Source organism: Montipora capricornis, chromosome 13 (genome assembly GCF_036669925.1).
Source record: "Montipora capricornis isolate CH-2021 chromosome 13, ASM3666992v2, whole genome shotgun sequence".
In the NCBI taxonomy this organism is placed as follows: Eukaryota; Metazoa; Cnidaria; class Anthozoa; order Scleractinia; family Acroporidae; genus Montipora; species Montipora capricornis.
In genome coordinates, this window is record NC_090895.1 from 26,091,481 (window position 1) to 26,104,560 (window position 13,080).

A 13,080-nucleotide genomic window follows, 5' to 3' on the forward strand; every position below is an offset into this window, starting at 1 on the left:
AAATATGAAGAGTCTAGTCGAAGGTCGAGTCCGTGAGCCATAGGTGTTGGCTATGAAATGGAGGCAAACTTTAGATGATTGTTATTTCCGGTTAACAACGCAAAAGGGACATACTTATTTCCGGTGAACAACGGGCAGAAGTAAGGGTCGATCGGCGCTGAGGACAAAAACTGTTCTTTTTAGCCAACATGTAACTATTATCAGTGCGGATGGTTTGTCCTGCAAACAAAACATTTTGACTCGGCCAAATTTATCAAAGGAGCCGCTGTCCTGCCAAGGAGGACCCTTACAAATTATCTGTCCGTGTTACTTTCTTTTGTGTTCACGAGAAGCGTCATTGACAAGTTACGATTTCTATTTGTATCGCCATCAGATCTCACAATCCAGAAATCAGACTCCGACTGTAGGATAAGTATTGATAGGCTTTAAACAGGCAGTGCGGATGCGCCAGGGCAAATAATTTAGTCCCGGACAAAACGAGACTTTGTCAGCAGTGAGGATCGACCCTTAGTTTGAACTGCGGAATGGGCATGCAGGAAAAAGAAGTTTAAAAATATCATCGCTGTTAGACATTGCAAGCAAGCCTGAAAAAATACGAAGGAAGGGATAGAGGAGAGAAGCAGCTACTCTAACAATGACCCTGCCACTGCCACCTTTGTTTGGCTTCGTTGGCGATCGTTAAATACAACAGATGTTTTTCTTTTGCAAATAAAAGTGGCATGGTATTCAGCATCGAAGCTTTGCCGGAAAATTATTCAAACTTCTAAAAGGAAAGGCGTTCCCACTTTTATGAATGTTGCGTCACTTCTGGTTAACATGACCTCTAATCCTCTTATCTGGCACCCCGGTGAAATTGAGTCACACGTATGTGACGCGTGCCAGTTTCAATTGCATTTCAGTCCATTTCAGCACGTTTGCAAATAAAAGCAGATGAGTTGACTAGACCAATAAAACAGTCAAGACACCGCAAGCAAACTTCACTGCAACAATGGTCTCTTTATGGATTTTGTGCTCTTTCGTTATGTTTTTGACGGTCAAGGCGTCAAACGGGATCCACACCGAAACTACGCTGTCGGTGACGGGCTATGGGGCACTGCAAATAGCCATGTTGCGACACGGGGAGAAATACGCTACGGACAATAATTGCTATCGCTGGGAAGATGTTCCACCTCTGTACCATGGTTTAACCCATGTGCGTGGACTCAAAGACAAACAGGGGGACATTTTATTCAAAGTAAACGTCCCGGTCATCATTTTTATCTTGCCATCGATTTGCGTTCTTCGTATATCCACGGAGATGACTACGAAAAAACCGGAGATTTAGTGATGTTAGGAGGCTGTCAAGACAGAGTCAAGTTTCCTATCTACAGAAGCAAGAAAGTTCATGGTCCTGGCTTGGTGACATTGAGTTTCAAAACATCTCGCCTGACGGGCATCTTTCTCCGCGACAACGCTTATGACGTTCGCCCCTTTGCAGAGCTGAAAGTCACTTTCCCGCCTGGCAGCCCTCGAGAGATAAGCATGGTTCGAGAAAAAGAGAAATTTGCTACAAACCGGAAATGCTACGAAATGGTTGATATTCCCCCGAAGTACTACGGCCTGACGCATCTCCGGGGCCCCAATGACGAGACCACTGTTAAGTTTGACGTGAACATACCCGTGATAGTATACGTGGCCATTGATTCACGCTTGAATCGCCATAACATCCTACCCTCGACGTTCGTCAGCACTGGAGAGAAGATTGTACATGGCGGATGTCACTCTCCTACTGACTTCCCTATTTACGAGCGGAAATACCCAAACGGCGGAACTGTGACGATCCCATTGAAATCGACCCGTATGTTGACGGTAATGGTGAAACCGCTTATCTAAATCATGATAATTTTCATTGATAGCACTTATCGGGAGACAACTGTAGAAATTAAATTAAAGTAACAGTGCGTTACAGGTCGACATTGTCAGTAGTTTTCTAAGCGTCTTCCCTCATTTTTCAGCAACCACCCTTTTCAAGCGAAACAACGGGTGTAATTAATTTACTCAGTTTTTTGGTCAAAACTGGGTAAAAAATATAAATTAGTTCTATAGCTCACACGTATAACATTCCTGTCAACTCACTGAGATGATACGAAATACAATATGGCAAAAAGAGCTATTCGTATTTAACTTTTCAGAGGATAACGTCTCCAAACTTAAAAAAACTGGCCAATTTTTTCAAGTTTCAATCCCTTTCCATCCCTTCCATCCTTGGCTACAAACAACAAAGAACAGCTTCAGTGCACTTCAATGGTCATTGGCAACAAAACTACAGCATTATTTTTTGGTCTTCATTGCTGCAAAGACGTCCTTTAGAGTTTTGAATTTTGACTAAAATAGCATGACATGCAATGCGTCCGTGGAAAAGATGGGAAACTGACTAATCAAAGTCCTAGGTTGGATTCGAACCGAACCAGTTCGTAACACCAGTCGGATGCTCTACCCTTAATTTGAGATACTAGAACACCTGTATATCAGGGAAGCCGCGAGTAAAACAGTCGGAACGAGTGGCTTTCGTCACTTATCCGAGCGAGTTCGCTGGGATAAGTGGCGCGCGCTCAACCATCAGCCACTAGGCCAAGCCACTTAAAATTTTATTCACAGTTTCTTTCTTTCGGGCAACCTGCATGGAGGTTCCAAAAGACAAAGTTTGCTAGCCAAACTGGCCTGAAATCCAATATGGTGCTCAAATGCTGCCCCAAAATGAAAAGAACCTCTCTGCATTTTGGGCAGTATGCAACTGAATTGCTCACGATTCCGCGAAATGAAACCGAAATCGAGAAAATGCTCAAAAACGGCCCAGCACAAATCGAGAAGGGCGTACCAACAATGGTAGATTGGAAATAAAGGAACAAGAATTTTTGAGAAAGTACTTATTGTCAGTAATTACAAATGTTTCCAGTATTATTAAGCCAATCTAGTAAGTAATACCTTATCAACAAACCAAACGCTTACAGTGACGTTTAGTCTCCTCCTCACTATGTATCTTAGGCTTCTTGAAATTTCCTCAAGTCAAGTCAAGTTAATTTTTTATTATAACTCACAAAAATATTATTTACAGAAAATTACTATTAAGACAATTACATGATCTAAAAACAACGTAATCACAGATAACTAAAATACAGCAATTGTGCGAAAGTTTGGGACACCTAAATAGTTCAGGGAACTAATCGAGTAGGTGACCCAAAGGAAAATAAAATTTACATAAGGAATACATCGGTGAAACGACAATTTAGTATAAAAAGTATTACTTCGTGGGTTGACTACTACTAACTACCTAACCACTAACTTCTAAAGAAATCATGATATACACAGTATGTACAACTTCATGATCAATAATACTGTTACAACCAGCGATCATCGAACTCCTTACATTTTTTCTAAATTTGGGAAAAGGAGAAATTTGTAAAATTTAACACCTATTTACTTTATTATGATTGCTTAAACAATGACAATTTCCCATTTTTCCATATCATTCGTACCTGAGCTACGTGATTAACACACCCAAGTTCATCTGCAAATAAAATAATTAGCCACAACTTCATTTCGAACAAAGATGACGCTATTTTGTCCAACAATTATCGGTAAATTCTTTTGAAATGATATTCCCAATCCGTAAAAGATAAACCCAACGAAAAAAAGTGTTTAAAAATGCACTTTATCATCATTAATTTGCTCAATACTAATGAATGTTTATAATTGATATAGTTACCTTTCCTTTTGTTTTCGTCTTTTTTCTTTTTTCAAAAATTACTTTTAACGTACTTATTCACTAGTTAAAGGGCATTGTATTAGTTCGTCTAGATGTGCCCCTCTCTCGCCCCATGTAAGGGAATCCAGGTGGCTCTCGGATTCTGGAGTCCAGGCCATGAATTCCGGATCCCAAATAGTGAATCTGGGATCCTGAGATCGGATTCCAAACTCACGGGTTCCACAGAAATGGATCCTGGATTCTATAGAAATCTGTGGATTCTGGATTCCATGGCCAGATTCCACGCCCTGGATTCCGGATTCCAAAGCCTCACATTTGCTGTGTTACGGAATCCGGATTTCTTCACATCCGGTGACCTCTCCTCTGTACTTTGTGATCTTAGGACCCTATAACGTGTATTATGAGTATTGCTGTATCCCATATTTGTGGAAAAACACAAATAAAAATAAAATATGATAAATAAAGACTTAATGAGACTGGTCAATTAACGTGAAAACAATTCGAGTATAATTTGCATGCAAAATTCCAGTAGCTGGTCTCAGTCACCGATTGCTCAATAACGTTTTGCCCTATCATAGGGAACAAAATCTTAATTAAAAACAGTACAATAAGAAAAACCAATTGACTAGAGCGGTTTTCAATTGAGTGTCGTAAAACAATACCAATTCGACCAAAAACAGCAGATGCAAACAGCGCAATGAACCAATCCAAATTCATAGCAATTGCATGTAACTTGCTCAAAGCGCGGGAAAAAGCAAGGAGGTCTGTATCATAACAAGGTCAACTCCAGCCTCACTTTCATTTAAAGGGCAGGTAACTAAGCACGAAACTGTAAAAAGGTCTATTCTTGGCTTGTCTCTGACGTCATCGTGGCCATGTTGGTGTACTGAACAATTGCCCGAAACGGAAAATACCATAATACTCTTTGCTTGTCCACCCAAATTTAAATAAGCATCGTTTTCCAGTTTCTCTTGGAATTTACAATGGTCCCACCCCTATGCTAATTCACTACTTGCACAATCCCATAATACACCTCTATTACCCCTCAAGACTTTTGCATAATCATTGTTTGCAATTTCTCCTGGGAAATGAAAATGTCCCAAGAGAAGTCGAAAACAAGTAATTGGTAACCCTACACAAAATCAGCTACAGTGTCATGACACAGCCCCTTTAAATAAGAATCTCTGAAGCACGTCTGATACAAGGCTGGAAAGAGAGCCATAACAAAGTGCCATGGAAGGTTTTTGGAAAAAAGATAAGTTATGGAGGGCTTGGTACACCTTGGATCTTTCTGTGGAGCTTCTCAAGGTCTTCCTTTTTGGGCCAGCTTTCGATTTCAAGGTTTTTGCCCATCTTGAGAACTTCTTCGCAAATTTTGCCTGCCGTTGCAATTTCTTCGGGGAATTTTTCGTCCAGAAGCAGCGCCAAGTAAGTCTTTATCCACACCTTCCATTTGTGGTTTCCTTCGATGGTGGAATCAGCAACTTCACTCCCTTTCTCAAACACTCTCCGAGACTCGCCAAAATTTTGACTCTTTTGATGGCATATCCCGAAGTTCTTGTAGACAGGAATCGACTCTTTCTGATCCAACATTTCGATCGCCTTCAGAATGCTAATAGCTTTGTGGTAGTGATGTTTAGCCTCTTCCAACTTTTCCTGATACAAATAGGAATCTGCGAGGTCCTTGTGGGCGAAAGCAGTCCAGAGATGCTGCCCATAATGTTCCTGACGAAATCTCAGTGCTTCCTCGTAGTATTTACGAGCCTCGTCGTGCCTTTCTAAAAATTTCTCATTATGTCCCAGCTGTACAAGAATTCTGCCCTTATCAAAAGTGCTACCAAGGTCTTCTTTCTCAAATATGCTGATGGCCTTTTTTAGAGTAGATTGTGCTTTTTCTCTGCTACCACAGTCCTGTGAGATATGTCTGCCATAATGACTCAGATAAAAAACCTCAGACGCCTTCTCAAAACGTTCACGATGTTTCTCGTGCATTTTAATGGCTCGGCAAACACATTCTTTACTAGTACTGCCATGCTTCCTTGACTCATGATGACGAAGAAGCAATATCTCGACCTGATTTGTCACTTTTCCTTGCTCTGTGGCAAAATGTAGAAGACCATCTAGAAAACCAGAATAAAGCTGAAAGGGTACACAGAATTCAATGTAGGATGCCAATTGTTTGCACTTATCAACAACGGCTTCCAGTTCCCTGCAGTCTCTGATTTTCTTCCCACGAACCTCTTCAAGAGTCGACTCAAGATTGATCCTTTCTTCATTGAACAAGTCAAATGATTCTTTGCACGTGTCTTTGCCCCAGAATTTATCTGAATTGGGAACTAGAAGCGACAGGAAGTGCTTGACAAATCTCTGTTGGCCATGGTCCAAAATATCAGCAAAGTAATCTCTTTTTCCCATCTGCCTGGCATAGTCTCTAATGAGTAAGTGAATAAGGTATCGATGACCCTGTTTTTGGATCAGGCACCTCTGCTTCAGTTTCGTCAGATAGTTACCACAATTATCCACAATCATTGCTTTGGCAGCTTTTTTGTCAAAAGATCGAACAAACACCGACAGACAAACTAGTGCATCCTTCAGTGGTTTGTCGAGTTTTTCAAATGCTATTTCCATCATTCGCTGAAGACCGTGACCAAGCGTTTCTGTTGGGCTGTTTTCCAGTGCTTGAATAAGCTCTTCAAAATCGTATTCAGATTCTGATGACAACAGGGGTCCAGCAAGTCGAAGTGCCAGTGGAATGTTCTCACAGAGTTCGGCTACCTTGCTTAACTGAGCTTCTACCCCGCAGAGGTTATCCGAAGAAATGTTAGCGCCACCCTTTAAAACTTCGATGCTTTCTTTTCCATCCAAGGGGTCTAATTCTACATACTTAAGCCTTAGTTTTGAAAACGAAACGCTGTCGAATCGCCTTGAAGTAATCAAAAATTTAATTTTAGAACAAGAACACATCCTCAAGTCTCTCAGCATGTTATTGAACGATTCTATGGTTCCATCTTCCATAGAATCTTCCGCATTGTCCAGAATAAGGACTACGTTACATTTAAGACGCCTGCACCAGCTGAGCAAGACATGACGAGGGTTCTCGTTGGCTTGTTGATGTCCAGGTTCACACACGTTCAAAATTTCCCTCCATTCACCTTCCATTTTACATGTACCTTCCATTTCAAGTTGATGAACGTCTCTCAAAGAACAAAACTTTACAATGCTTTGACATTTGTTTTTTAGTTGGTGACCAGCCTGAATAGCAACAGTAGACTTGCCTATTCCTGAAATTCCACTGACAAGAACTCCAGCAAAAGAACTATTATCACCTGCGATGGCTTGAAAAATTACATCAACCTCCTTAGAGTGGCCGTGTATGTTAGAAACCTCTTCTGGTAACTCACTTGTCGGTTGCGTTGTCATCATTTCGTTCAGTACAACTGAAAAAAGGAAAGAAAGAAACTTTGTTGAAAATGAAAAAAATGAAGGAAGTATAGGAGGAGAGACCTTACTAACCGAGTACGAGGTCCGTACTGTAAGTTACGGACAGAGGTTTTTTTTCCTGTTGATTTATTTCGCACTTGGGCCATAAATCAACGGAGAACAAGGAGGATCTGTAACTTTCTGTACGGACCGAGAAAACGAGGTTAATAAGATATTTATTATATCTCTGAGGTAACCAGGCGCGCGGGAAAGCAAACTAGTTGAAGTCAAGCGGAAGGTTCAACCGCAACAAAGATTGCGGCGTCAAAAACCCCTACATCCACCACCATTCCCCACTCCCCAAAAGGGCTTTTCAGGGCCAATGAAACACAATCAGGGAAACGACAGAACAGAAAAACAACACCAGACATTTCATGCCGGCACCCAACCTACACTATGCCATGCAGTTGTTAATTTTGATGGTAATCAGCAGCTAAGAAAAACCTTCTACTTTCAGAAGACATCAGTCTTTCAAATACTGCTGTAACAACACCCTAAGTTTTTGCTCCCCAAAACTGACCTGCATCTTCAGAAGTCTTCCTTTGACACTCCCACTCATTCAATTTGTCCTTAATTCTTTCGTCATCATCTTTCCACTGCTTCAGACGTTCTTTGAAATGTTCCTCATCCAATGGCCCCATTTCGTATTTCTCTATTTCATGAATGGCATCTTCATATTTAGCTCCTCCCAATCGCACCAGTGTGTTCTGGATCTGATCTTTGTATTTACAGAACACTGCATCATCATTAACAGAGGCCTCTTTGGCATGGGCCGATACTGCATTCACACAGTATTTCAAACGCACGATGTCAGATTCATAGCTGGTGTCAGATGAATGAGGAGGTACATCCCAGCCAGAGGATGGAGTACTCAGGTTACAGATTGTCCTCAGAAGCACAATCAAGAGGGAAGGGTCAAAGTTTGTGGATGACACTGAAGAGGGTTCAACTGGATTCAACTGACTCCACTGCACTGCATTGAGGATTCCTTCTTTTCGAAGAGACTGAAGCTTAGAGTGCACTGGCTCATGTTTTAAGGCACTGCAAAGGTCTTGTGCATGAATTAGTCTGTCAAACACATCCTTTAACACTCGTGAGCCCTGCCTGACCAGAAGGCAACACAGCAGTGTGTACCTGGTTTTTCCATCAACAGCACCTGAAACAAGTGTCAGAAAAGACCTGTTAGCCAGGGTATCATTCTGGTTACTTGAGGGGCCATCATCATGAAGACCTCCTTTACGGCGAGTTTCTTTTAGTTTTCAGGATTGTCTACAAACAACACTGGCTACGTACTTTCAATTGAAAATTTCACCACTTATAGGATCACATCACCAAAGCTCAGTAATAGAGTAGTTTGCCTCCTACAAGTTACAGATTCCAATCTTGTTCAACCTGAAAGTTTTCAGCTGTTACTTTTGTTACTTTACAAGTAATTTTCATAACTGATTTGCTTTTGCAGTTCATATGAGTGCCTTTTGTGTTTAGCCCAATCATATCTTCACGCTCAACAGGTTTAAATGCAAGAGTGACTCAACACAAACATGCAACAACAAATGGTGAAATCAACAGACAGCCAACAGTACTAAATAAGCAATGGATTGTACTGGAAAGCTGGTTTACTAACTTATAATAGAACACAGACCACTAAACCAATGCCTCAACTTGCTGCAGTCCCTACAAACGACTTACATTATATCAACAACAGCAGCAATACACAAACAGATTTATTTTTAATAAAATAAGTGACTGACCTGTTTTACAAACCAAAAGTGTGCAGACATTTATTGAAATTAAGATACACCAATCACTGTTTACAGTCTTCACGGCCTTCAGTCAACCAATAACATCATGACTTTGATAACCAATCACCGCATCAACGACTACAGTAAAAATTTATGCCATCTACCGATGCTACACAAATCACCTGACTCTGAAGATGACTTCTGCTCATTTTGTCCAAACTTCAGTCAATGTCACCCTAAAAAGTCCTTTGCAGGAATACAACTTCACCCAGACAATTGTCCTTCACCTCAAGTTTGTAAATGTGATACAAATCCACCGCTTATATCGTATATTATTATATATTTCATGGGCTACCATCACAAAATGTTCAAGCACATCACTGTTAAGATACTTTAAGAGAGCAAACATTTCCGAATTTTCATGGCCACAACTCAAAAACAAATAGATTTCTGTCAAACTTTGTCCAGATGTAGTATAATATTATGTCTTCAAATGCACTTTATAGTTTTCAAGTCATGGTCATTATTCTTTTTGAGAAAATGTAGATTTAAGAATTGAATGGGTGCAATTACATAATTTTTTACACCAAAACATTAATGCTTACTTTGCTGTTAAACTTTCCAAAAAAAGGCAATGCAGATCAGCTAATTTCAAAAATAATTTCAACTTTAATTAACATTCCTGTTTTTACTTGACTGACGGTATCCTTTAGCAGTTACAGGTATATGTATCAACCACACCTCCCACCTCCGTGACCCTGATTCAACCCTGGCCTCGGGTCGATCTCAATCTGACTCCGAGAGTTTTTCTCCAGGTACTCCGGTTTTCCTCCCTCATCAAAATCGACTCTCAATCAATTACATCCGGCTGTGCACGGATACCCTCGATAGGGATAACCTCTGGTATCCTTCCCTTTCATTGAATTAAATGAATAAAGTTGGTATTATTATTATTATTATTGATACTACATCATTTTTTACGTAGTAGATAAAATATGAGCAGGAGATTGGCTCGCCATTGTAAACGCCCATACAGATCGGACGCGAATATTTTATCCCGCTTGTGAAATGAATACATTAAATTGAATGCAAAGTATTGTCATTTAATCAGTAGAGATCTGTATCAAAAGTTAATGAATACTAATTAGCTGAGCAGGAGTTTGTATCAAAAGTTAATTCTACTGTTTGATTTGTATTGGGGTTTACAGTTGTGTACATGTGATCTGAATACTGTGCTGGGATTGGTTTACACCCTCAATAATAATTAATGAAATTTACAACATGTAATAAAGCTCCAAATCTAACAGTATTTGCACCTTTAGCTCTTTAAGTAATAAGCTTTCAAAATAAAGATACAAAAATTCATTTGGGTTAACACGGCTCGAAATTAACGAAAAAATCCAGTCGCATTTTGCGACAAGATACAAAAATTTAGTCGCAATTTTGCAAATTTTAGTCGTAAAATTGCCGCACTGCATTGTGTTGTCAGCAGTATGGCAAAAAAATATGAGCCTGCAAAACTTGTGTGTACAGAAACCGCTGAAAATGGCGAATGATCGAAGGAATGGACGTGACATCGTTGCTAAATTACTCTACAATTACGCTATCTTCAGAGAAAATTCACAGCGAGAGACAAAATAATTAGGTCATTTATTTATTTATTTTAGTAAAAGTAGCAGCAAAGTGGCAACTGCTAACCCTTTTGTTTCGAAAGAGCGAAGGTGACAACAAGTCGCAAATTTGCTACTTCTCCAGATATTTTGATCGCAAAAGGAAAAATTTAGTCGCAAATGCCACTGTATTGGTCGCAATTTCGAGTCCTGGTTAATGTATATGTGCTGCATGACAGTTTACCAAATTCATGTATTTTTACCTTTGGACATCAAACTTCCTACTTTGCAAAACAAACTGCTCTTGTTTCCATGCACTATGATTGTTATCAATTTGAAAATATACTGCTATTATGTACCAGAAACTAGAAAACATTTTTACCAGAATGTTGATGTTCCAATTTCTTCCCCTGATATAATTCCTTTCCAACGTCTCTGAAGACCTCCGTTACTGACCTTCGACCTTGCTTTGGCTTTTTTGACATCTTTCCTCACTGTGTGCAAGAAAAGAAAAATTGATAAGAAGTGGGTCAGTTCAAGATGTAAAAAAAGCATGCAATATTAACAGCATCACCACCATCAATCAGTCGCCTGCTCACCTACAGCTCAAATAGGAAATGTGCTTTTAAAATCCATTTTCTAAAGAGCCACGGGATTAGATGTTGTGGGTGGGAGAAGAGGTACGAATCAACCCAGTGCTCAGAAGTACCATTAATATTAACGACAAGGTTCAGTGCACATGAACCCTTCACACCAAGGGACTGACTGGAAACCTGTCATACTCACTTCTACTCTAAACCTACACTACAGGGAAGGAAGGCAGGGTCGGGTGAAAAGTGTAGGAAGCAACGTGTAGGCAGGTTTGGAATGGATAAAAAGCAGATTTCCCGGTAGTTTTCAAGAGGTGAACATATGCAAGGTTTTCAAAGTAAAACCACTACCCAGGCCCATGGCTGGTTTTTGATCTCAGCCAGGCCAAATACAAGTAAGCCACAATTTATGTCATGTTCGGGGCAAAGTGTCAACCAAGGCACAATAACTCAAATAATAATCTTGTCTAATATTGTACTGTTTGGTGAAAACGACATGGCAAAAAAAAGTACAAATGAGGTAGGTAAGAAGAGAAAGGACAAAAATTATAAAAGATGAAGAAAAACAACAAAGGAAGCAAAAACTAGGTAACGTGATTGGACTCCAAATAGGAAAGAAACTTTCAATAGTTTGCTTAAGGCATCCAGTGCTTTTGTATTTTTTTTTAAATACCATTTTAACTTGATGGACTTATTCCTGTTGAAGTAATGACGTACCAGAACACAGAAACCACAGGTATTTTATCATTTTACGATTATTAAAGTACGGTTCACAAAATAGTGTATTCTTTCTTCTAAGACAGAACTGAATTACTGCCTCTAATTTTCCTGCATTCGTGTTGTCGCGATTATAACTACATTGGTCTAGTTCAAATAACATTTAGTTCAGTTTGCACGATTTGCTTATCTGGAATTGTGGTCACGTGTTAATGACGTGAATCAAGATTTTGTGTTTTTGTGGGTTGTTTTTTGGTTTAGTCGCCATTTGGATGTAAAAGTTTTGGCGGAAATACAGTTCTCTTAATTTTGTAGCTGTTTGGTCAGTGTGGTGATCGTCTTAAGGCGACACGTGTTGAAATCAATACAACAAACTATCAGTTCAAACCATTTGGGTTTCCTCCTGAGCAACACAAATAAACAATTCAGAGCACTTGAGCTTAGCTAATAGATTAGAGGATTCGTCACCGCTAGATCTCAGGGAATTTATAGGAATCCTTTTGGCAGGACGAAGTAATAATCTTGCCCACCCCAGGCAGATGACGTACTACTTACCAATTCTTTAGACATGACACATTTACTTAAACGCAAACAACTCTATAGAGTTACCATGGTAAGAGATGTAGGAAAACAAGACGCAATATAAGTGTTAAATTTTGCTCTCTTCACGCATGTAATGAAATAGGAAGGGGTTTTTGCCTCTAATAGCAAATATGTTTTTGTTTCAAAAAATTATTCGCTGGAAAAGGTGGCCTTTATGAATTCATCATGTTTTATAAAAGTATGCGAGCTTAACTGGCTATAGTTTTTATGGCAATAGTAAAGCATTTTCGTGTCAAAATGAGGTTAGCGTCTTTCTGTTGTGCTAACTTAATTAAACATAAATATACATTCTGCCTTGTGAGTTTGTTATTCTCGTTAACCAGTTATTCTCGTTATTCTCGTTAACCAGTAATGGCGTTGAAAGTCATTGCAATGCAAATGGCATTCTAGTTCATCTTATGTTGCTTGTTTCAATAAAATGTTTCGCTGGGAGAGGATTCTGTGATATTTTCTGCCTTTGTGAATTATAATATGTTGTGTATTGAATTTTTGAGCTTAAGGTTGAAATGTGATGCGGGAGGATATTTTTAGTATTGCTCTGTCAGCAGGAAAGGTTCACGAAAATAAACAGGTCTGTTGGTAATCTCGTACCC

General features: G+C 39.6%; 1 protein-coding gene and 1 pseudogene across 6 annotated transcripts in view; one reads left to right on the plus strand and one right to left on the minus strand.

Moving 5' to 3' along the window:
• Positions 1–904: 904 nt before the first annotated feature.
• Positions 905–2,921, plus strand: LOC138029063 (uncharacterized; annotated as a pseudogene).
• A 129-nt stretch (positions 2,922–3,050) lies between these two features.
• LOC138029062 (uncharacterized) overlaps positions 3,051–13,080 on the minus strand; it is an 18,003-nt gene continuing 7,973 nt past the window's right edge. For all 6 annotated transcript variants that reach the window (XM_068876745.1, XM_068876748.1, XM_068876747.1 and 3 more), the window contains 3 exons: positions 10,960–11,071; positions 7,746–8,381; positions 3,051–7,182 (listed from right to left, as the gene is read on the minus strand). In XM_068876745.1, coding sequence (XP_068732846.1) covers positions 5,006–7,182; positions 7,746–8,381; positions 10,960–11,062 — 2,916 coding nt within the window. In that variant the 5' untranslated portion in view covers positions 11,063–11,071 and the 3' untranslated portion in view covers positions 3,051–5,005. The remainder of the gene's footprint in view (positions 7,183–7,745; positions 8,382–10,959; positions 11,072–13,080) is intronic.